General features: G+C 49.3%; 2 protein-coding genes across 7 annotated transcripts; both read left to right on the plus strand.

The window, feature by feature from the left end:
• The first annotated feature begins 15 nt into the window (after positions 1 to 15).
• Positions 16 to 23937, plus strand: HOGA1 (4-hydroxy-2-oxoglutarate aldolase 1). Of its 6 annotated transcripts, XM_040486053.1 has the most exons (8): positions 16 to 530; positions 11786 to 11914; positions 12118 to 12245; positions 12755 to 12889; positions 13141 to 13237; positions 14891 to 15024; positions 16009 to 16130; positions 22992 to 23104. In XM_040486053.1, exons 1-8 carry the CDS (start codon positions 320 to 322, stop codon positions 22993 to 22995), a joined length of 960 nt encoding a protein of 319 aa, XP_040341987.1. In that variant the 5' UTR covers positions 16 to 319; the 3' UTR covers positions 22996 to 23104. The 6 variants fall into 6 exon arrangements, with proteins under 6 accessions (XP_040341987.1, XP_040341985.1, XP_040341986.1 ...); XM_040486051.1 differs by lacking the exon at positions 16009 to 16130 and having other exon boundaries at positions 22992 to 23937; XM_040486052.1 differs by lacking the exon at positions 13141 to 13237 and having other exon boundaries at positions 22992 to 23937.
• CUNH10orf62 (chromosome unknown C10orf62 homolog) lies at positions 4577 to 5865 on the plus strand. The gene has a single exon (XM_040486056.1). The coding sequence runs from the start codon at positions 4854 to 4856 to the stop codon at positions 5538 to 5540; it is 687 nt and encodes a 228-aa protein (XP_040341990.1). The 5' UTR covers positions 4577 to 4853; the 3' UTR covers positions 5541 to 5865.
• Positions 23938 to 25276: the final 1339 nt, after the last annotated feature.

Consider the following 25276-nt stretch of genomic DNA (forward strand, 5'->3'; position numbering starts at 1 on the left):
GGCTGGGGATTGTGGGAGGAGGGCCCAGGCCCCGCTGGAGAAGCCGTTTAGGGTCGGTACCCCAGGAACCCGCCCTCTGGCCAGAGGGACGCTGGGTTGTGGCATTTCTCCAGCTGCTCCCTACAGGGAGAGAACCCATGGGGCCTAAAGTCTTGACCTCTGACCCTGGGGACGCCCAGCCCAGGCCTGCCCCAGCACCAACAGTCAGGGGGCAGCAAATTTTTAACTAGACACACTGATCATTAACAGGGTAGGAAGGAGTCCAAACTCAGCCTCGCGCAGGGGCAGAGACCAGCTGGGCTTCAGGCCTCTTGCAGAGATGCTGGGCCGTGGAGTCTGGTCTTCCCTGAGGCAGGGGTTGAGCAGGGGCTTGTCCAGGAAGGTGGGGGGCTGGGCCTCAGGAGAGGGAAGGAAGATGGACATTGCAGGCATCTACCCCCCTGTGACCACCCCCTTCACTGCCACCGCGGAGGTAGACTATGGGAAACTGGAGGAGAATCTACACAAACTGGGTGCCTTCCCCTTCCGAGGTAAGTGGGGCCTGTCCTCTGGGGGACTCGGGGGGAGATGTGGATGACCCCAATCTCCTCAGCCAGTGAGCTACTCAGAGACAGTTGGGTACCCCGGTGGTCCTTTATGGGAAAGGAGCAGGGGGCACTGGTCTGGAGTCAAGAGACAGGCCAGAAGCTCCTTGCTGCTTTGCAACCTTGACTGAATCTCACTGCCAAAGTGCCTTCTTAGAGCAGCATGATTGTGGGGATCAAACTAGATAATGGGTATAAAAGTCCTTGTCAACCAAACACTGTGCAGTTGGGAAGTCAGCTGGGGGTGTCACGTGGCAACTCAGCCAGTGGGCTCGTCCCCCTAAAAGCCGTGTTTGCCCACTCTCTTCTGGGCCAAACCTCCCTTGGCAGAATTCCTGTTCTGGATCCTCTGACTCATGTCTCTCTTTACACGTGGATCTCCCCTCTCTGAGGCCTGGGACCAGACGTCTGTGACAGTCAACACACGACACAGCCACAGGCACAATAAATGAAGGAAAGAAGAAGTGGTCAGTTCCTCCCATCCTGCCCTGCCCACCCTCATCTATCACCCATGACGAGTCCCTGAGACAGTCATCTCATTAGCCCCATTTCACAGACGGGAAGCTGGGGCTCAGAATGACACAATCACTTGCCCAAGTTCCCCAGGTCTGACTGCAGGACCATACTTGGTTTCACTCCACTGCACTAACCACTGAATCACTAGACCAGACTGTTTCAACAAATAAAGTATGGTTGGCACCAGCTTTGGGAATGGAGAGGTTCTGACTGAGGCAGGGCAAGGGGGAAGGGAGTCTAGATTTAAATCACAGCTCTGCCACTGACTTAGCTTTGAGATAATCTTTCTAAACCCCACTCTCCCCATCTGACACGGGAGTAATAAGGTGTACATCATAGGATGGCGGGGAGAAAAATCCAAGAGAGTGCAAATGAAAGCATGCTATAAATAGTTAAAGGGTGGTATACATTAGAAGGTATTGATCCAGTGATAACAATTGCTAGAATGACAGCACCATTGGCATTGTGGGAAAAGCTGCTTTATGACAGTGACTGCTGGCCTGACTGAAACCCCATCCCAGTGCTGAGGTGATGCGACCCTTCCCTGGGGCACAATGAATGCCCTGTGGATGCCCACATTGAGCAGTGACACAAACTCTAAGTAAATTTCTACTTGGGCTCAGTTCACTGGGGCCTGAAAGTCTGGACCGAGGCCTGGGTCTTTTGAAGCAAACTGAGAATCTTGAATCTTTTATTTATTAAAAAAATTTTTTTAAGTAATCTCTGCACCCAATATAGAGTTTAAACTCAGGACCCCAAGATCAAGAGTTGTATGCTCCACTGACTGAGCCAGCCAGGCACCCCTAGCTCCTTGAATCGTAAGAGGAGGGAAGACAAGACTCTTCTTCACCTTCCAGGTTCAAGGACACCCGAGTGCAAGGGGTAGGGAGGGTGAACTTTGCATCCAGTGTCTGCCTGCTACCCAGAGAATCCACGGATACCCACAGGCTCTTCTCTGGACCCTTCCCTTCCTTCTGCCCACTCACCCACTCCTGCAGAGGGCATGGAGGTGCCCAGGAGCACAGGCTGCAGTGGACTTGGCAGGCCGCGGGCCACAGGTGCCCACTAACCTGTCTCCCGTGCAACCCATACAGGCTCCTGTTTCCACCTCATCTCTCTCTTACCCACACGCCAGGGAGGCAGTGGGCTGTGTAGAAGGAGCTCAGCATCGAGAGCGAGAAGGCCTGGATAAAAGTCCTGGTGTTGCTGGTTATGGCGACCTTGGAGAAATCACTGAACCTCTCTAGTCTGATTTCCTCATTTTAGAATGGAAACTGAGCCACCGGGTTAATGCATTCCTCTCAAGGAGCTCAAAGTGGGAGGCCCTGGTACAAGGAATAGAGCCATAGGGTCCTGTCACTTCTCCCAGGACACAGCCAGAATGCCCAGGAAAGGAGCTGTGAGCAACTTTAGCTGTACAAACAATGTTTCTCTGGCCCTATCCGGGCCCCCAGGGCTGGATCTGCAGCCCAACACTCAGGGGCAGAGGAAGAAGCCATCGCATACCACATAGCCAGGGCCTCCTGTGATAAGTTAAAGGTCCTCCAAAGAGGAGGTGGGAACCTACTCTTGATGAATCAGTGAACAGTTAAGAGATTCTTCTGGAAGGTATTGCGAAAACTGTGTAGCTCTCTATTTCTACTTGTTTTTGCATTGTTAAATTTTCCTGATTATATGAATAAAGAGTATCATTCTTAAATGAAAGTTATAACTAGAGACTGGAAGGTAAGATTGTTGCAGAGGGGCCATTTGGCTCTGAACTCACTCCCACAAACAACCTCAGAGATGAACTTTGAATTGTTATTTCCACATGAGGTTAGTGGATGACCACAGAGCTACTTCAGCAGGACTAGAGAGAAGATGTTACCCATAAAACTATGAGCTTGTATCTTATTCCCTTAGTATGTAGACTGGGGATATTATGGTATATATTGAAGCCGTTACTTTGTTAAATAAAATATTTTGCTTTAAAAAAAACCCCACAGGGTAGGGGAACCTGGCTGGCTCAGTCAGAGGAGCACGTGACTCTTGATCTTGGGGTCATCAGTACACTCATGTGTACACTCCACATTGAGTGTAGAGATAACTATATAAACAAACTTTTTTTTAAAAATCACAATTTCTACAACCCTGTTTTGGTATTTCTTCACTTTATTTTTTTTTTAATTTTTTTTTCAACGTTTATTTTATTTTTGAGACAGAGAGAGACAGAGCATGAACGGGGGAGGGTCAGAGAGAGGGAGACACAGAATCTGAAACAGGCTCCAGGCTCTGAGCTGTTAGCACAGAGCCCGACGCGGGGCTCGAACTCACGGACTGTGAGATCATGACCTGAGCCGAAGTCAGCCGCTTAACCGACTGAGCCACCCAGGCGCCCTGGTATTTCTTCACTTTAAAAAAGTGAACTATACTGAGGCACCCGGATGGCTCAGTTGGCAGAGCGTCTGACTTTGGCTCAGGTCATGATCTCACGGTTCGCAGGTTCGAGCCCCGTGTCGGGCTCTGTGCTGACAGCTCAGAGCCTGGAGCCTGCTTCAGATTCTCTCTCAATCTCTCTCTCTCTCTCTCTGCCCCTCTCCCTCTCATGCTCTGCCCCTCTTTCTCAAAAAAATGAACATTCAACAAAATTTTTAAGTGAAAATTATTTTTAAGGAAAAAAAAAATTTTTTGAGTAAAAAATATGTTTTTTTAAATGTGTTATGTGCCTCTGGAAGAAAAATAGAGTGGCCCAGGCCTGTTTCTCCCCCCGAGACGCTCTGATAGAATTTCGGATTGTGGGCCAGGCTTTCCATTGTCTGTACCCACAGAGAGCCTGGCCAGGTGGTCCACCTGCTCACAATCTAAACTGTGCCCTTTAACCAGGGCACATGGAGGAGGGGGGCACATTCTGGGTTTGCAGGTGCCTCACTAAGACAAGAGGTAGCAGCCCCCATCCTGGAATGGCCCCTGAGATCTGGGATCTGGTGAATCCCTCTGTCCTGTCTGCTCTGCCTTCTCAACCCACTGCTTGTCTCCCCCCAGTTATGACCTCATGTTATTCTAGAATGAGCTCTTTCCTGGGCCCCTTTCCTTCTGGACTCTGCTTAGTTAAGGCGATTGGGGCTGCAAATGGGGATGGGATGTGCTAAGCTGCCAGTAGGGGTGGACCTTGAATGGAAGGAGACACCTGTGTCAGGCAGCCAGGGATGGATGCCAGCCTGGCCAAGGGGGTCCTTCAGCCATGGTCAGTGGCTCCTGCCTCCCCCCACCCCCGGGGAGGGGGCACAGGAATAGAGAGGGAGAGAAACCAGAGATTGGAAAATAAGAAGGCTTGAGTTGCAGAATGGGTCTTAAGCAGAAGGTGGAAGAAACTCAGAATTGGGGAAGCTGCTTTTCCACTCACCTTGGGACTAGCTGTCAGGTGGGAGACAGGACTTGGGCCTCAGGAAATGCCTACCAGGTTGGACATGAGGGATGCTGTGGCCTCTCCCCTCCCCCGCCCTGCCCCCCCAACCACCTTCCTCACAATGGGGTTCATTGCTGAGGTGGGAGGGGCATCCTAGGAAGGGTACAGCTGGGGCCCTACCTGCCAGACAGCCTCTGGGAACCTGCCCTTTCAAGTATGAACCATACCATCCAGTCTCCTCCACTCCCAGTGTGCTCTTAGCTCTGCCTGCCCAGCCTAGGGTCCTGGAGGCCTTCTTGGAGCTCATCCAGCAACCATCATGCAAGGTGGTGCTGGGGACTGCCCTCTTACTTGGAGGGGGAGGCCTCATGCTGTGGATTCAGAGGAAGAGGAGAAGGAAGGCATCCGCCGCGTCGGCACAAAATGTGCAGGAGCCACCGGAATGTCACAAAGCAAAGAATGAGAACTGGATTAAATCTCACTTTAGTCGCCTCTCCGAAGAGAAGCTGGCCTCCTGCAGCAGCACGGACGCCCCACCACCCGAGAGCAGCAGCGGAGAAGCCAGCACCACCATTCACATGGAGACTCTCACCACAAGGCAAAGAGAGGTGGGCACAACTCTGAGCCGGGAGTCCTTCACCAGCAAGCAGAGGACGTCTGGGGCCTCAGTGACCAAAGAGACCCACAAGGAGTCTGCAAAATCCTCGTCCATGGACGAACCCACATGGGCCGCTGTGGCTGCCTGCACCAAGGAGATTGACACCCTAGGACAGCAGCTGGCTAATTCCATGTTGCAGCGTGCCATAGCTTACCAGAACTCAGGCCACCTGGAGTCCAGAGACGTCAACCAGGAGGAGCTGAAGGCCCTCGAGGAGGTGGAGTTGAAGCTGAAAGGGAATTTCCTCACCCAGCGGGAAGGCACCGTAGCAGGCGCGAACCACACACACGCCATCCATGGCCACGGTCACTATGGACACCAGGGTCATCCGAACCACCAGAGCCACAGCCTGCCCAACCACAGCCACCAGACCTACCACCCCTTTGAAGCCACCTAACCACGGATGGAGACGCCCCTTTCCCCCAACAGGGCTGGCACACAATTGCAGGCCTGTTTTCTCTCCTGTGGCGAGATGGTGCCACCCAAATCCCTTCTTCCTGAAGGGCAGGCCCTGGGCCCCTTTGGCTCCGTGAGTACGGTCTGCCACAAAGGATGGCCCCTGATAGAGGGGGCGGGGGTGGAAGGAAGCGAAGCAGCTGAGACAGACTCGCAGGCCCCTGAAGACCCACCGGGAGAAGATAGAGGCAGAGCCCAGGAGCAGCTGAGAGCCCCACACTGATGCCGAACGCCTGGAACTGAGCCAATAAAGCCTTGTATACCCTACTCTGGGTCTGGGGGCTCTGTGGCCAGCCTCAGCACTGGGAAGGGATATGGGGAGAGGCTTCCTGCCCCCAAAGTCCTCTTTGTGTGGGCCTTTATGCTAGGCTGATTCAAGACTCCGTAAATCAGAAAAAAAAAAAAAAAGTCCATAAATCTTCTCCGGGTCTCAGGTTCTGGGGGTTGGGCTGTCTCCAGGGAGCTCAGCACCCACCAATCTGCTATTGCCAGAGAAGGAGGAAGCAGCCAGGTGTGGGTGGTGGGGGGATAGACAGGCTTTCAGAAGCTCGTAAGCAAACTGGGATGTGGGTCTCCTGTCCTGTTTGGGGTCCTCTTCACCCTGCCTGCTGCTTCTCAAGTCGTGTGGCATCCTGCACTGCAGTGCCCTCCCCCTGCCCCCCCTGCTTCCCCCAGCCCACTGGGACCTGGTTAGTGCCTCCCACCGCCTGCCTACAGAGCTCCTGTGCCCCATACTCTCCCTTCTTGTTTATGTTCTTAATGCCGGGGCTGCCGCTGATGCTAGTGCTACTAATTAATAGTATTAGTAGTAATTTTTTTTTCTTTTCCTATTCAGGCTTTGGTCTACACCATGCTGTGTGTTGTTACAGCAAGGCCCCATAAGGAAGGTTTTGCAGTGTCCCCGTTTTGCAGATGAGACATCTGAGGCTCAGAGGTGTCATTCGCCTGATAGGGCATAGACACTATGCGATGTTGTTGGAGGTGGGGCCCAGCTCTGCCCAACTCCAAAGCTCAGACCCCAAATCCCTTCCCTGTGCTGCCCCTTAGGCCAGTGCCCCGCTGTCCCCACACGGGTCTCCCTCACTCATGCTTATCCCTGCCCTCTTCCCCCATGTCCTGACACTCTCTGTGCCCTCCCACAAGCCTGGGACTTTCCCTGCCTCCTCTTCCTGGGTCTAAAGAAGCCGTTTCTGGGGCAAGGGATGATCTCCAGAGGGGCAGCTGTCTCTCCGGTGAAACTTGAGAGAGGTCAGCTCTACAGCACTGTCTAACCCCCCAATGACTCCTTTACATAGAAGTGTCCCATTTGCATCAATTGTGAACTTACCAGTGTTTCCCAGCCTGTTGGCCTCAACCTGTGGGAAGAAGGTCCCCCGAATCCTTGCAAAGGATGGAAAAATCTACAAACACCCTAAGTGTGGTCAATTGATTTTATGGGACATAATTGGAAGCATTTGAATATTTTTATTTTTATTTATTTTTAAGATTTTATTTAAATTTTTATTTTATTTTATTTTAGAGAGAAAGCACGAGCAGGGGAGAGGGGCAGAGAGAGAGGGAGAGAAACTCTTAGGCAGGCTCCACACTGAACCAACATGGGGCTCTATCCCGTGACCATGGGATCAAGACATGAGCCAAAATCAAGTGTCGGGATGTTCAACCGAGTGAGCCACCCAAGCACCTCTGAAGATTTTATTTTAAGTAATCTCCATACCCAGCGTGGGGCTCGAACTCACAACCCTGAGATCAAGCGTCACACGCTCCAGGTGTGTCTGGGTGGCTCCATCAGTTAAGTGTCTGACTTAGGCCCAGGTCGTGATCTCATGGTCTGTGAGCTCGAGCCCTGAATGGAGCCCCACGCCGGGCTCCACGCAGAGGAGCAGAGCCTGCTTGGAATTCTCTCACTCTCCCTGTCTCTGCCCCTTCCCCTCACTGTCTCTCAAAATACAAAAAAAAAAAAAAAAAAAGGAAGAAAGAAAGAAAGAAAAGAGTCACATGCTCCAGCAACTGAGCCAGCCAGGTGCCCAGTATTTGAATATTTTTAACATTACTAATAGTGACTTTATATAAATACTAATATACATATGCTTTAAAAAAATTTTTTTTAACGTTTATTTATTTTTGAGACAGAGAGAGACAGAGCATGAACGGGGGAGGGTCAGAGAGAGAGAGGGAGACACAGAATCTGAAACAGGCTCCAGGTTCTGAGCTGTCAGCACAGAGCCCGACGTGGGGCTTGAACTCACGAACCCCGAGATCATGACCTGAGCCGAAGTCGGACGCTTAACCGACTGAGCCACCCAGGTGCCCCATACATATGCTTTAAATTTAAAATACTTCAGAACTTCATAACAGGGGTGCCTGGCTGGCTCAGTTGGTAGAGCGCACAACTCTTGATCTCAGGGTTGTGAGTTTAAGCCCCATATTGGATGTAGAGATTACTTTAAAAAAATAAATAAGGGAGCCTGGTGGCCTCAGTCCGTAGAGCATATGACTCTTAATCTCAGATCAGGGTCATGAGTTCAAGCCCCAACATTGGGTGTGGAGCCTACTTTAAAAATACAGTAATTAAATAAAAAATAAAAAGGTAAAATACTTTATTGCAAAAATATTAATGGAAAAAAATGGGGTCTGTCATACTAGAAAATGTTGGAAGCTGCTAAATTAGACAAAAAGCAAGGTGGTGAGGTGTGGCTTCTGAAAGTGATTGTAAAAATGCATAAAATGCATGCGTTTATCCGGAAGATCTTAAATCTCTTATTAAAAGTTTATTGCATACAATTTCAGATTGGCTAATTAGGAATTTGGAATCTTTAAAGAAGTTTAAAACTGGCAAAATTCAACTAAAGTCTGCAAGTTAGTACCTTACCAGTGCTAATTCTCTGGTTCTGATCATTGTACTAAATAAATAGTAAGACCTTATCATTGGTGGAGGTTGGGTGAGGGAGGTGTGGAAATCCCCTGCACTATTTCTGCAACTTTTCTATTAATTTAAAAGTAGTTCAAAATGTCAAGGTTTGGGGCGCCTGGGTGGCGCAGTCGGTTAAGCGTCCGACTTCAGCCAGGTCACGGTCTCGCGGTCCGTGAGTTCGAGCCCCGCGTTGGGCTCTGGGCTGATGGCTCAGAGCCTGGAGCCTGTTTCCGATTCTGTGTCTCCCTCTCTCTCTGCCCCTCCCCCGTTCATGCTCTGTCTCTCTCTGTCCCAAAAATAAACGTTGAAAAAAAAATTTTTTTTTAAATGTCAAGGTTTTATTACAGTTGTGCCATGGGGAAAATGGCCACTAACCCACCAACTCAAGTATATTATCTTGGTAAGGAGATATGCATCCCCAGCCCCAAACACTCACTCCTCTTCCCAGGCCGCTCTGGCTCCCTGGAGTGGCCAGCCTGACCATGGGGCCGTGAGAGAGTAGCCTCTGTGATGAGCCCCTTTGTCTTGCAGCTGGAGGGGACGGGAGAGGTTCCTGAGTGCGGCCTCCCCTCCACACCAGCCATCCTCCTCCACCTCAGATGGAAAGCTGCCGCCCTTCTCATTTAAGGCTTGTGCACTTTCTCCTGACTCCATAGTAATTACAGCTAACACGGCCGGCAGGCCGGGTTCTCATCCAAGCACTTTATACATAGTATCTCATTTGAGCCTCACAACAATGCTTTAAGGAGGCACTAATACTCTCCCCATTTTTCATGTGAGGAAGCTGAGGTTTGGTTAAGCCGCGTGCCCAAGATCTCATAGCTAGCTGATCAGGGGCTGCACTGAGAGCTACACCCAGGTTCCTCTGAGTTCAGAACCACTCCCTGTCTTCACTCCCCGACCCATCCGGGACCCTCGCCCTTCCACTCCTCCAGTCCCCTTGCTGCACCAGCAGAGAGTGGCACATCGGGCCTGAAACTGGGCATCCCTCCAAGGAGAAGGAGGGGGCTCTCGGTGGCATCAGTTCACAGATTTCAGGGCGCTTTCTCTTACCTTTTCTTGTTCGGGCCTTTAACGTAGCCGTATAAGGTAGGATCAAAATGATTTGATTACCATCCCAGAGAAAAGGAAACAGGGACTCAGAGACCTGATACGACTAACTTCCTCAAAAGCCAGAGGGGAGTTGGGTCCAGTGCGTCCCTGACTCTGTGATACTCCCTCTTCCCTAGCCTGGCCTGGCCTCCTCCTCGGGAGTCAGGCCTGGGTCAGATGCTCCTTTACAGGAGACAAGGAAAAGGCCACCGGGAGTCTTGAGCACAGGGGCCTGCTTCCTGTCTGAGAGTGCAAGACCCAGCGGTCTTAACTGCTCAGGGGCCCGTGGCACGGGCCGCCAGAACGAAGCGGGACTTGGGAGTGAGTGGACATGGCTGAAGAAGCAGCTGGAGTAAGAACCGGGCTGGGCGGTGGGGGCAAGGTGGGGGCAAGCGGGCAGGGCTGGGGAGGGAGGGAGATGTCTTTGGCATTTGCACAGAGGGACTGGTGAAAGCCTGACCTCAGAATCCTAGTCAGAGGGTGCTGGCCCAGTCCTCTCCAGGGTTGGCAACTCAAGAGTGGGGGTGACCCACTGGGAAAGCACTAACACCGTTTGTACCGAGACAGAAGGAGGCTCCTGGCCTGACACGGAGAAATGGATCCTGAGGAGGCAGCACAACAGAAGCCGAAAACTATTTGCCTCACGGTGCTCCCTACAATATCACCAAGGCAAAAAGCTGGCAGGGGGTGGGATTGCTAAGTATCCAGTGAGCCATTTTGGCAGTCCACTGAGTGGAATCCAATGGTGTAGCGAACAGCATGGAAAAAGGTTTGTGGTGAAAAGTTGACTCTGCATCACATTGTGTCCCTTAAGGATGACTCACGGGAACAGTCTCTCTTGGTCCCGATGCCAGGAAACTGTGTGTTTCCCCCCCCCCCCCCCCCCACCCGGGCAGCTGCTTTGCTTTTATCTGGAGTTCTGCATATCTGTCAGCTGACCACATTTCCCTTTTAGCTCGGACTGTCAGGAAGCTCCAAATCAAAATGATGGCCCATCTTCCTCAACGGTGCAGCGGGGATTTTGTTTTGTAGATCGGTATCGCCTCCAGCTTTCTTTTCATTCCTTTCTCCCAAGCAGTCTCCTGTTTATTAATAGTCTCGCCGTGCCGTTTGCTGTATTTGTCATCTATTTAAGAACGGTGTTTTGAGGATGGACTGGAGTAGAGAGGAGGAAGAAGAGGGAGAGAGAGTTAAATGAAAAAGCGGAGAGGAGGATGGTTTTACTAACCTTCCCTTCGGATTCAGTCAAACAGCATCAAATCTCCTGGTCTCTCATGGATTTATAAAAAAGAGTTGACACCTTACCTGGTGATGTTAGAAACTTCTCACATGATCAATAAAACAGGAGAACGTGTTTGCACCCACTTTCAACCCACTTTTCACCCAGAAAAGTGGCAAATATTAATTCTGACAATACCCGGTGTTGACACGGATGAACACTAACAGACTCTTCTATGTGCTGATGGGGTATGAACTGGCTAATGAGAGAGATGTTTGGCATGTGAAAATGCACATACGTGTGATGCAGCAATTACAAACCTAAAGAAACCGTGGAGAAGCTCAGACATGGGCACAGAAGACTGTAGAACATGGTTGTTTCAGCATGGTTTGTAATAGCAAAACTAAGGAAACATTCTAAGTGTCCTCGAAGGGAAAATGAAAAGTAAATTGTAGTCTGACTTCAAATAGAATATTCTGTAGCCGTTAAAATGAATGAATCAGACCTGTGCGCTGCTATGGACAAAGCTCACAGCATAATCTTGAGCAAAAATAGCAGACTGCAGAAGGTTGTATGATCTTGATTCCATTTCTATACAGTTTAAAATGGCCACAACTGTTATATGTTGTTCATGGGTCCATATGTATGTCTTAGGGTATAAGACTTGAGTGGGAACAATAGCACCTGAGTCAGGACGGTTAGAGGAGGAAGAAAAACGTGATAGGGGAGGGTTGCCCTGACTGTTGGGTACGCACCTGTGGGTTACATTATCATCGATTCTTTGGGGCATAGCTGACACATTTCATTAACACAAAGAAAACCGGTGTGGACACTGTGACCGCAACTGGGTGAAACATTCTGCCTGCCTCAGGACAAAGATGAGAAGGAGATACGCGCAAAGCTATGGTGTTGGGGAGGTAGGAACCTGTGTGAGTGTAACACCAATATCCTGGTTGTTCATCAGGCTTCGTGGTGCAGGGCTCCAATGGCGAGTTCCCCTTCCTGACCAGCATCGAGAGGCTGGAGGTGGTGAGCCGAGTCCGCCAGGCCATGCCCAAGGACAAACTGCTGCTAGCTGGCTCTGGCTGCGAGTGTGAGGCCGCAATGCTCTGGGCCCTAGGGGTACTTGGGGGTGCCTGGGGTGGGAAGCCAGGCTCCTTGGCCCTGGGGCTGGTTCAGCCTGCTGGTTCCTTCCCTTCTGCCCCCCTTGCTTGCCCCAGGTCCTAGCCCTGCCCTTCTGCCTCCTGCTCTCACCCTCCATGGTCTACAGGGAAGACTCCCTCTTTCCTCCTGCAGCCACTCAAGCCACGGTGGAGATGACGGTGAGCATGGCCCAGGTTGGGGCTGACGCTGCCATCGTGGTGACTCCTTGCTTCTATCGTGGCCGCATGAGCAGCGCCGCCCTCATTCACCACTACACCAAGGTAGGGTGTGAGGGTTGGGAATGGGTTTGGGGCCTGGGACCAAGGGAAGGCTGGACGAGGAGAGGAGACTGCCTGGGGAGAGGAGACAGAGAGGCCAGGGGCCAAGGGGTGAGCCTACTTCCATGAGTGACACCTGTGGGACGGGAGGGATGCCCCCAGGCGCTAGCCGCCACCTGGTGCCGGGCCACTGGCCCGGCCACACTGTGTTGCTGTTTCCTCCCCTCTCAGATGGTCGGGATGATGGTGTCTTCCTCACAGGGTTGTTGTGAGGACTAAGTTCCATCAGAATATAGAGGACTTAGAACTGAGCTTGGCACACAGAAAGCACTCATGAAATATTACTCATCAATTGCTTACAAGCAGGGCACGTGGCACTGTGACTTCTAGTCCAGGAGGTAGGCCTGTCCAGGGGCCCCGTAGCGCCCCAGGCCCGGAGCTGGTGGTGGTGGGCTGGTGGCGGGCCTGGGGCAGCTGCCCTCTGCCTCTCCCCTCTTCTCTGCCTCTCGCAGGTCGCTGACCTCTCCCCGATTCCTGTGGTGCTCTACAGCGTCCCGGCCAACACGGGGCTGGACCTGCCGGTGGATGCGGTGGTCACGCTTTCCCAGCACCCAAACATCGTGGGCATCAAGGACAGTGGTGGCGATGTGAGTGGCAGCAGCTCCTGGCTGGGGCTCCTTCCTCTTCTCCTGTGCTAGCGACTTCAGGGCAGCTCTGGAACCCGCTCCAGTCCTGGGCTCCTGTTTGGGTTCTTTCCATCGTGTGGGCTCTCTGGGGATTTGTCTGAGTTCTGGGGCGGCTCTCTGGGGCCTGGGCTCTCCTCCCACCCTCGCTCAGCCCCCCTCTCCGTTGGTGTTGAGGCTCTGGGTGCAGTTCTCACCCGGGTTTGCTGTTGCAGGTGACCAGGATGGGGCTGATTGTTCACAAGACCGGGAGGCAGGATTTCCAGGTGTTGGCTGGATCGGCTGGCTTCCTGCTGGCCAGCTATGCCGTGGGTAGGCCTCCCGCCGCTCTCACACCGTCATGGGTGGTACACCCAGGACCCGTGCCCACCCACCCCCACCACCCTGGGTGTGCTGGGAGAAACCATGCAGACTGCGTCTGGGTCTTCAGGGGGCCCTTTGCCAGCCTGTCTGCTCGGAAACCTCAGAAGTCTCAATATTGGGTGCTTATGAGTGACCTCGGGCAGAAGAGGGTGGCTCTGTACCATCCTTGGTCTGTAGCAGGGATGCCTGCTGTTCTAAGTCCTGAGCTCCGTGCTTCGGAAACAGACTTAGCTCCTCTGATCTCACCTTGTAAATCATTCTCTGAGGACACAGGCCTTAGGGCCTCTCCTCTCATCCAGGAGTCTGGCTCCCTCTCACCTGGGTGCTAGGCCGGAAGGAATTGTCAGACCTGTAGGAATGGGCCAGGGACCTTCAGCTGCCTGATTCTGTTCCAGTTCAAGGTCCCGGGAATGTCACCATTGGACCAAATGAGCTTGTCTGTTGTGGGTCAAGGTGCTTTTGGGTTCGGGTTGGTTTTAAGCCCTCAAGGGGGAGGAGAAGAAGCATTTTCTCCCTTCAGCTGAAGCCCCAGCAAGTGCAGATCTGAGTTACTTTTCTGGTGCTGCAGAGGGCAACGCCCATTCCTTTTTTCTGGTCTCCACAGACTTTGGCTTATTGTCTAGGACCTTGCACGTCTCTCCTCTGCCACATCACAGTCTCTAAAGAGCAATGGCAGAAGAGGGGACCGACTGAAGCTTCATTCCTGAGGGGGGCAGCTGGAAAGAGCACAGGCTCTGGAGGCTCGGGGATGTGAGTTGGAATCTCAGCTCTGCCATGTACTGGGTACCGCCCGGCAAGGTGTTCAACCTCTCTGGGCCTGAACTTCTACCCTCTAAAGCAGGGGGGTGTTACAAGAATTTGAGAGCATTGGCCCCGTGTCTGCATAGTGCCTGGCACAGAGTGGGGATCAGTAAATGGCAGCTATATAAGCTCATTCCAAATTTCTCACTCTCCAGTCTTGAGGCCACTCCTAACTAGACTTAGAATCACATCCCAGGCTGGCAGAGTGGCAGGGCCTCCTGAGATCACAGCCAGCCCGTTTTCATTGCCCAGATAAGAACAAAGAGGACCGGGAGGTCTATGACTTGTGCAAGTTCATGCAACCAATGGGAGGAAATGCCTGGTCTCCTGACTGTGTCCAGAGCTCTTTCCACTGCCCCCCACCCCCAGCACTGTCCCAGGCTGAATTCACTGGGGGGAATAAGATTTCAGAAGAGCAAAGGCTTCCCATCCACTCCACCCCCTTCCCGCACGGCTGAGTCAGGGGGCTATTAGAGGATCATGGAGGTGTCAAGTGGCAGGTGGGACTTTACTCTGGGAGGTGTATGGGGGGGGGGTGCATGGAAGGAACTGTTCTCAGGTTAGCCTCAGGCTGTGTTCCCTGACCTTCAGCCTGTGGGATTCTACTTCAAATATGCTGGCAGCTTTTCTCTCTGGAAATCTGTTCTCTGTGGACTTACAGAGCATGCCTTTGACATGGCCGGACAGTGGCACAGAAATCCACATCCTCTCTCCCCAGAATAAGGGGTGCTGGGGACGAGGGTCTGACATTGTCTGTGAGAAGAGGCTCTGGCTGATGTTCTGCATCTTACTCTGGGGCAGGAGCTGTGGGGGGCGTGTGTGCCCTGGCCAATGTCCTGGGGGCTCAGGTGTGCCAGCTGGAGCGACTCTGCCTCACAGGGCAATGGGAAGATGCCCAGAAGCTGCAGCACCGCCTCATTGAGCCAAACACTGCGGTGAGTTCCCAGCCAATGGCCCCAAGGCACGGGGGGGGGGGGGGGGGGGGCGGTGTCTGTGTCCTCACTGGAGCAGGAGCCAAGGCAGGCACAGGGGTCCCCACTTAGCCTCTTCCCTTTCAGAAAGTCCTTTTAGAGAATATCCCAGTGTGGGAACTCCTTGTGCCTCTCCAGAAAATCATGACTTCAGACAAAGTTGAGCCCTATTGGTTGCATTGGAATTCATCTAGGGTGCTAGTTAAAATTCTAATCCTTTAGGGGCGCCTGGGTGGCGCAGTCGGTTAAGCGTCCGACTTCAGCCAGGTCACGATCTCACGGTCCGTGAGTTCGAGCCCTGCGTCAGGCTCTGGGCTGATGGCTCAGAGCCTGGAGCCTGTTTCCGATTCTGTGTCTCCCTCTCTCTCCGCCCCCCCCCCCCCATTCATGCTCTATCTCTCTCTGTCCCCAAAAAATAAATAAACGTTGAAAAAAAAATTAAAAAAAAATTCTAATCCTTTAGGCCCAGGAATAAGCCTTGAAACAAACATCTTGGCTGATTGTGGTGACATAAGTAGTCCCGGGACCTTGCTTAGAGATGCACTGCCTAGAAAGAGTGAGCCATGGGCCTTTCCATCAGCTTTATAAAGGGCCAAATCCTGGAAAACAGAATGATTGGGAATCAAGGAGTTGGAAGGCTGGAGGCATTCAGAGCCCAGATTTCCCAGGAGAGTTTTGTCTTCAAACAGTCTATTTCTAAGGCATCTGGGTGGCTCAGTCAGTTAAGCATCCGACTCTTGATTTCAGCTCAGGTCATGATCTCATGGTTTGTGAGTTTGAGCCCCGCATCAGGCCTTACCCTGAAAGCATGGAGCCTGCTTGGGATTCTCTCTCTCTCCCTCTCTCTCTCTCTGGCCCTCCCCTGCTCACACTTGCTCATGCTCTCACTCACTCTCTCTCTCTCTCTCCAAATAAATACATAAACATTTAAAAAAATCTATTCTGCAGTCAGACGGTGTACCCCAATTCCATATTGGGCAAGTCAAGGAGAAGAGCCAAGGTGGAATGCCTGTCAAGAGCCAGGCAGTGCTGTTCAGAGCCACACTGGAGTCTGAGGCAGGAAGGAAAATGTGTGTTCCTATAGACACGTTTATATATATTTTTAATTTTATTTATTTTATTTATTTTATTTTTTAAATGTTTTATTTTATTTTTGACAGAGAGAGAGAGAGACAGAGACAGAGACAGAGACAGAGACAGAGCATGAGTGGGGGAGGGGCACAGAGAGAGGGAGACACAGCATCTGAAGCAGGCTCCAGGCCCTGAGCTGTCAGCGCAGAGCCCAACACAGGCCTCAAACTCACAGACCGAGAGATCATGACCTGAGCTGAAGTCGGATGCCCAACCGACTGAGCCACCCAGGCACCCCTCTATATTTTAAATTAAACTTTTAATTATGAAATAACTGTAGATTCAGATGAAGTTGTAAGAAATAATACAAGAGAGTCCATGTACCTGTCCTCTAGTTTCCCTCAATGGAACATCTCACAAAATTAAAGTACAATATCACAACCAGGATTTTGACATTGGTACAGTCAAGATACAGAGTATTTTTATCACCAGAAGGATCTCTCATGTTATGTTTTTATGGTTACATCTACTCACCTCCTACCTCCATCCTGTCCTTAACTCCTGGCAACCACAAATACGGTCACTGTTTTTATTGTTTTGTCAGCTCAAGACTGCTATGTGAATGGAATCAGAGTATATAACCTTTTAAAAAAAAAAAAATGTTTATTTATTTATTTTTGAGAAAGAGAGAGCATAACGGAGGAGGGGCAGAGAGAGGGAGACAGAATACCAAGCAGGCTCTGAGCGGTCAGCACAGAGCCCTACGTGGGGCTCAAACCCATAAACCGCGAGATCATGAGCTGAACTGAAGTTGGATGCTTAACTGACTCAGCCACCCAGGCGCCTCAGAGTATATAACCTGTTGCAATTGGCTTTCCTCACTCAGCATAATTCCGTGCAGATTCAAAGTTGTTGCCTGGGGCGATAGCCCATTCCTTTTTATTGATGAATAGTGTTTCATGGTACAGCCATACCATAGCTTGTGTAACCATTCACTTGTTGAAGGACAACTAGATTGTTTCCAGTTTGGGACCATTTTTTTCTATTTTATTTTTTTTTTAATGTTTGTTTATTTTTGAGAGATACAGAGTGCAAATGGGGGGAGGGGCAGAGAGAAACACAGAATCTGAAGCAGCCTCCAGGCTCTGAGTTGTCAGCACAGGGCCGGACTCAGAGCTCGAATCACAACTGTGAGATCATGACCTGAGCCGAAGTCAGACACTTAACTGACTGAGCCACCCAGGCGCCCCAGTTAGGGCCTATTAAAAGTTGCTGTGAACATTCATGTACAAGCTTTTGCGTGACCATAAATTTTCATTTTTCTGGGATAAATACACAGTTGGTAGGTCATATGATGATTGCATGTTTAGTTTTTTAAGAAACTACCAAAATGTTTTTCTGATGTTTTACATTTATATCAGTGTAAATGTATGACTGACTCATTTTCTCTGCATCTTTACCAGCTTTAGGCACTGTGACTACTGTTTAAAACATTTTAGCCATTCTGATAGGTGTGTTGTAACACTTCACTGTGCTTTCAATTTGCATTTCTCTGATAGCTAATGCTATTGAACATCTTTTCATGTATTTATTTGCCACCTCTATATCTTCTTTTTGTCCTGTCCCACCATCTGTATATCTTCTTTAAAAAATTTTTTTTCAATATTTATTTATTTTTTGAGAGAGAGAGAGAGAGAGCGGGGGGGGGGGGGGTGCAGAGAGAGAGGGAGACACAGAATCTGAAGCAGGCTCCAGGCTCTGAGCTGTCAGCACAGAGCCCAACATGGGGCTCAAACTTACAAACCATGAGATTATGACCTGAGCCGAAATCAGACACTTAACCGACTGAGCCCCGCCTGAGCCCCAAGCACCCCTATATCTTCTTAAATTAAATGTCTGTTTATGTCTCTTGCCTATTTTATGATTGGATTTTTTTTTTTTTACTGTTGAATTTTGGAAGTTCTTTCTTTATATCTTTTAGATACCAGTCCTCTGCGAGGTATGTGGTTTGCAAATATTTTCTCCGAGTCAGTAGCTTGTCTTGTCATTCCTTTTTTTTTTTTTTTTTAAGTTTATTTGTTTATTTTGAGAGAGAGAGAGAAAGAGAGAGGATCCCAAGCAGGCCCTGCACTGTCAGCAAAGAGCCTAACATGGAGCTCAAACTCACGAACCATGAGATCATGACCTAAACCAAAATGAAGAGTCAGACACTTAACCTCCTGAGCCACCCATATGCCCCTTGTCATTCTCTTAACAGGTTTTTTGCGGGACAAAAGTTTTAAATTTTGATGAAGTCCAATTTATCAATATTTTTATTTGTATTTATGCTTTTAGTGTCAACCCTAAGAAGACTTTTCCTAGCACTAGATGGTGAAGATTTTCTCCTGTTTTTCCTAAAAGTTTTATAGTTTTACAAGTCCATGACCCATTTTGAGTTAATTTTTGTGTGATGTGTGAGACTTAGGTGGAGGGTTTTGTTTTGTTTTGTTTTTCTTTTCACTTCTGGATATTCACTTGCTCCAATACCATTTATTGAAAAGATGATCTTTCTTCCATTGAATTACTTTTGCACCTTTGTCAGAACTCAGTTGGGCATATTTGTGTGGTTCCATTTCTGGGTTCTCTGTTGCTTCCATTATCTATGTCTATCTATTCCTCTGTAAAACCATACAAAATTATTCTAAAGTTTATATGCAAAGGCCAAGGAATTAAAAACTAGCTAAAAACAATTTTGGGAAAAAATAACAAAGTGGGAAGAATTAGTCTACTGATTTTAAGATTTAAAAAAATTTTTATTTTATGTTTATTTTTGAGAAAGAGTGTGTCAGAGTGTGAGCAGGGGAAGGGCAGAGAGAGAGGGTGACCCAGAATCTGAAGCAGGGTCCGAGCTGTCAGCACAGAGCCCGACGTGGAGCTCGAACCCACGAACCATGAGATCATGACCTGAGCCGGAGTCAGACGCTTAACCGACTGAGCCACCCAGGCGCCCTGGATTTTAAGATTTATTATATACCTACAGTAATCAAGTCTGTGTGGTTTTGCAGAAGGTATTGAATTTTGTCAGATGCTTTTTCTTCATTGATTGATATGATCATGTGATTGTTTTTCCTCTTAGGCTGCTGATACGGTGAGTTACATGGATAATTTTCTAATATTGAACCAGACTTGCATTCCTGGAATAAACCCCACATAGTCATGGTGTGTAACTTGTTCATATGTTGCTGAGTTACACTTGCTAATTCTTAGTTGAAGATTTTTCTGTCTATGCCATAGGAGATATTGGTATGTAGTTTTCCCCCTTTTTTGGCACTTTGTCTGATTTTGGTATCAGGGTAATAATAGCGTCATAAGTTGACTGGGAAGTATTCCCTCCTCTTCTGTTTTCTGGAAGGCACTGTGTACAATTGGTGTTAAATCTTCTTTAAACATTTTTTACAATTCTCCAGTGAGGCCATCTGGACCTGGAAATTTCTTTTGAGGGGAGGTTTTTAAAAGTACAGCTCTGCCCTTGGCCTCCACTGACACCTCCCTGACCTGAAGGGGTAGGGATGCTTCCTTATTGCTTCCCACCTGGCCTCCACTGACTTTGCAAATATGTCTGGGGAGAGTGGCTTCCTTAAGTGTGGGCGGTGGTGTGGAAAGTTCTGACTTTCCTCCCTGGGCCTCTGCTGAAAACATCTGTTGTGGAGGGGGTAACGTGGGGGGTAGAAGTTCTGGCTCCCAATTCAACCTTTGCTAGCCTGGGTGGGGGTAGGGCTATAGTTTTTTTCTGGGGTACTTGGCTGGAGCAGAGTGGTGATGGCCTAAAAGTTTTCCATCTTGCTGGGCTGCAACTTCTTGGTCCTTGGCTTGAGTGAACAGGCTTTTTTGGGAGCTTTTATTATCTGTACCCATTGAATGCATTTCAGCATCGCCGGCTGCTTCAACTTCAAGTGGAGGCCAGGGAACTTACTGCTGTGTTCCTTGGGTCCTGAAGTCCCTAGTTCATCTTCTTTCTCTCTACCTTTTGGAGTCTCATGTTTGTTTTTATATAATGTCCAAGGTTTTTTAGTTATATTTGTTGGGAGGAATAGGGCAAAGTACATTTATTCCCTCTTCCTGAAAGTGGAAACTCTAAGTTTCTTTCTTTCTTTCTTTCTTTCTTTCTTTCTTTCTCCCTTCCTTCCTTCCTTCCTTCCTTCCTTCCTTCCTTTCCTTCCTTCCTTCATTTCTTTTCTCCAGCCCTGAGATCAAGAGTTGTAGGCTCTGAGCCAGCCCTCTAAGTATTTTTCTAAATGGTAATCCTTCCCTGTAGAACATTAAACTATTTGAAAAAATTTTTGAAAAATTAAAAAGTATATTAAAACATCCTTCTTCTAGTTTTAAGTATTATATATATTAAAAACATAATTTATTATAATTTTACTCTCCCAGCTTGAATGGAAACAACCTCATCAAAAATTTGTTTTTCTGCATCTACTCCTAGAAAAAACAAATGAACCAATGAAAAATGCACAACACATGTAGAGAAGGGCCCACGTTTGCTTTTGCCTCAGGTTACATGTGGCAGGGCATGGGTCTGTTGGATCTGGTCTTTGTTTAAAACATGGACACTTTGTTCATTTATGGATTTTTTTTCTTGCATCGGTTTGGATTTTTAAAAAAATATGGCACTAAATATTACTTACCTTGATGACTGATTTCTTTGGCATTCCCTTAAGTTTTGCATCTGAGCTGGTAGTCCCAGGCTAAGCGGGTAATGTTTCGTTTGGGTAAAGTGGGGGGTGGGCTCTAGATCTCCCTCACAGCTTATAGGTTTACCTCCAAGGGGCAGATTCGCTCAGAGTTAGAGAAGGGACAGCTGGGGAGGCAAGCACGAGTCTCCTGAATGTGACGGTCCTCCTGGGATAGGATAGTCTATTCAGAGGGTGGAAGAACTGCAGAGTGAGGGCCATCAGGGAACACACTGTCCTTTGTGTACTGGACATGCCACTGGGGTGGGACCTCTGCTCTCCACTCCCACCCACCCGCAGGAGAGTCGGTCCCAGAAGCCGCATTCCCCCAGGACAGGAAAAGGGGTAACTTTTAGGTCTCCTGGGATCGGGTCTCACAGTGGCATTTTTCTCGTATGACTCTTGTGACGTGGGGTCGGTGTTGTCCTCTCCCTCGTTCTACAGATGAAGCAGCGGGCGGCCCCTTGGGAAGAGAGGATGTGTGCTGCCGTCCTAGCTCTCTGCATGCCATCCTGCCTTACTCTCCACTCTGTGCCTCCTCCTGTGCCAACTCTGGGCACACACTCAGGAATGCCTGGAACACCTTTCTGCTGCCTGGGCTGTGGGCTCAGCCACCCCAGGAGCGGCTTGATGTCACCCTATTGCCCTGCTTGAACACAATGTCCTTCCTCCACCTTCCCACCCAGCCGGCCTCCTGCCCTGGCTATATTTAGGACTTTCCATGCTCTTTACACACCAAAGCATTCAATTCTTTCTGTGGGTCTGAGGAGGGGGCAACTCTGAGATCTTCTACACCTATGGTGGACGAAGACTTTTTTCTAGGTACTTCTTGTTTCTATCCTCTCTCCTAGGTCTTTCCCACCCTGCTCAGGTTTTGGGTGAAAAGCCCAGGTTATTGGAACATCATGGCTGAGGCCAGGCTTAGGAGGAGGGTGGCTTGTCACTCATTCCAAGAAAAAATTCCCTGGCGTCGAGCGGTAAATAGTTACTAGTCAGTCATTCATCAGTGGCTCTCAACTTTTTTACCCCAAGAAACCCCTTTTATTATTTTACCCTTCGTGAAGCCCACCCTTCTAAGGTTTTAACTTCCCTTCAAATAAAACTTTATTAAGTAATGATTACATTCTTAGTTTTTGGGTAGTCAAAGAGTCTTCTAACACTTCTGATCAGCATGAAATAACCAGTTGCTATGCCAAAAGCCAAGAAGCTCGATAATTCATTTTCTGTAAGACCCCATGCATGATTTTAAGTTATGACAATAGCTTTAGGTCCCTCATGACAATGGGTAACACTTTAGAGATCATGTTGTCCAGCCCCCTCATTTTTTTAGACAGAACTTGCTCAGATATAGTAAGTTCGTGATATAAGGTTACACAGTGAAACTTGTCAGGGCAACTGATGCGTTGTCTTTCAGAGTTGGGGTCAGCGAGGCGCTATGGGTGGGTGGGGGTCCCTGCTGCAGGACCAAAGTCTGGACTATGCCTAAAGTTCTCACACATCCTTCCCCTTCCTGACTCCCAGGGCACACCACGCCTGGGAACTGGTTCCCGGAACCTGGGCTGCAGACCTGTGATGATCTAGTGCCCAGGCCCAAAGTATTGCTATCTTCTTGCATCCCAGTTTGATGACCAAATGCCACTTTTCCCCCCAATGGGGTGGATTTTACCCCTAAAACCAGAGGAGGTGACTTCCTTCCTTAATCTGAATTTTTGGTATCGTGTTCTCTACTGCTGACCTGCCTTCTGGTCTCTCAATCCGGATTTCCAATCTACCCTGGTGTCACAGATTTGATAAAGTTACTTTACGAAGGGGGGCGCCTGGGTGGCTCAGTCGGTTAAGCGACAGACTTCGGCTCAGGTCATGATCTCTCAGTTTGTGAGTTCGAGCCCCGCATTGGGCTCTGTGCTGACAGCTCAGAGCCTGGAGCCTACTTCAGATTCTAAGTCTCCCCCTCTCTCTACCCCTCCCCTGCTCACCCTCTGTGTCTCTCTGTCTCTCAATAATAAATAAACGTTAAAAAAAAAAAAAAGTTACTTTATGAGGGGAGGAGGGTGGGAACCTTAACTTTCTGAGAGTGACACGTGTCTGGATCCCAGACATGTGTGGGCAGGGATTCCCCAGTTTCTTCTAACAGGCCCTGCTTCACAGGTGACCCGGCGCTTTGGGATCCCCGGGCTGAAGAAAACCATGGACTGGTTTGGCTACTACGGAGGCCCCTGCCGCGCCCCGTTACAGGAGCTAAGCCCCACGGATGAGGAGGCGCTGCGTATGGATTTCACCAGTAATGGCTGGCTCTGAGAGCAAGGAGAGGACATGCCTGGCCTGAGCCCATCTCGTCTTCCTGCCTTGTACCTGGAGCTGAAGAGGCACATGGGCCTGTTTCCCTAGTTCAGCCTTGCAGGTAGCCTCTGACCAGGCTCTGCTGTGCACACCCACTTCCTATTTTCATAGTCCTATGACTGCTGGCATTTGTATCCTGAACTCTGGCTCTCTAGAGACCTTCAGTCTGGGAAGGAGCAAGTGCTTTCCTGTGCCCCAGGACATGTGACTAGGAGCCAGAGGGGAAGAACGGGGGGGGGGGGGGGCAACCAGGTGAAAGGAAGGTCATGTATCTTACTGATAGGAAGACCGCTGAGACTTGGGGTATACACCTGAGCCCAGCACATGCAGCACAGAGCCCGGGCTATTCTTAAGAACCCAAGTTCTGACTCCTTCCAGGGAAAGTGGTGGGTTAGGAAACCTGATCAGAAAAGCATCACTAGCCTTTGAAATCCAACCCCACCCCCACCCCGTCTGCATTCCAGACACAGCGCTCTTTCCTAAACCCATTTTGATCATCTCATATTCTTATCTCTAGCCTTGATCTTAACTAGAGAGCACAGACCCGGCCCAGTGACTTACCAGAATTGGTAAATAATGACACCTGGTGGATAAATGTTACATTCTAGGAGACTTCTAGCTAACCTAGGTCTGAAACATTAGGGAAGAAGACTTGGCCTGAGACCTGGCCATCCTCTTGCCTGTAGGCACTGTGCTTTTATTGTTAAAAATAATATTTTGTTCTTGCAATAAAGTTGAGTAAGTTAAAACAGTGTGGCTATCAGGTCACGATCTCGTGGTCCATGAGTTCGAGCCCCGCGTCAGGCTCTGGGCTGATGGCTCAGAGCCTGGAGCCTGTTTCCGATTCTGTGTCTCCCTCTCTCTCTGCCCCTCCCCCGTTCATGCTCTGTCTCTCTCTGTCCCAAAAATAAATAAACGTTGAAAAAAAAAATTAAAAAAAAAAAAAAAAAGTGTGGCTATGTAAAAATTGACACTTCACTGCTAAGCAAGCCTTAGGTTTCCTGCCTAAGATGTCAAGAACCTTCCTAGAGGCAATTTAACTTTTTTTAAGTTTATTTATTTTTGAGAGGAGAGGAAGCGTGTGGTGGGGAGGGACAGAGAGGGGGGAGGGACAGAGGATCTGAAGCAGGCTCTGCACTGACAGCAGAGAGCCCAGATGTGGGGCTTGAACTCAGGAACCATAAGCCAAACTCAGGAACCTGAGCTGAACTCTGACACTTAACTGAGCCACCCAGGCGCCCTGAGGCAATTAAACTTGTCAAGGCCTTCTCAGCCTTGAGAGAGGCCTTAACAATACTCAGCAAACATAGGTATTAGATTAGCAGTGGCCTAGAGGAAAGGCTTAGTTGAAGTTTTGAGTGGGAGGCAGGAGGCAAAAAAGTTCAACTAAGATATTTAGAAACATGTAGCCCATTAATCAAAAAGGTTGCTTTCTCAAAAAATGTTTAACTTTTAGTGATACTTGACTAGTGGCAGTAAACCAGGGATGAATTTTTAAAAAATTACTCTGGCTGAAAAGAAAGGTAAACAGATTCTTGTTTAGGACAGAGGCTAGAGGGAAGGTGTGAATCTTCAACTGAAATCCGCCATCTGGATGGTACTGAGGCTTGGGGCTTAGCACTTGGGCTCTTCTCACAGGCAAAGTCTGGCAGATCTGGGCTCAGCGGAGAATCTAGCTTAAGGAATAGGGCAAAAAATTAGGGCTCGGGAGGCTGGCTAGTACACTGGTAAAGCACTCAACCTCTGGGCTTAAATTAAGCAGGCCTGCATTTAAGTTCTTAGACCTGCCACTTATGGTCTGGGGACCTTGGACAGCTACTTCGCTGCCCAATCTGATCTGTAATTTGGGAATAGTAACAGTCCCTTTCTCTCCGGGCTATGTAAGATCGTGTGTGTAAAAGGGGTTAGCATGGCAGGTGAATGTTGCACATTAGCTCAGCTGGGGAAGGATTACTCTACTTGTTGCAGAAAAAGGGAAACCCCAGCAGGAGTTGACCTGCCTGAGGTAACCCAGCAGGTGTGACAATAACTGGTCTCAGGACGTGGGTACTCTTGACGCTCCCGGCAAGAGATACAGTAGAAAGTGATTTGGA

Source organism: Herpailurus yagouaroundi, unplaced genomic scaffold (genome assembly GCF_014898765.1).
Source record: "Herpailurus yagouaroundi ecotype Mexico unplaced genomic scaffold, PumYag 163, whole genome shotgun sequence".
Classification (NCBI taxonomy): Eukaryota; Metazoa; Chordata; class Mammalia; order Carnivora; family Felidae; genus Herpailurus; species Herpailurus yagouaroundi.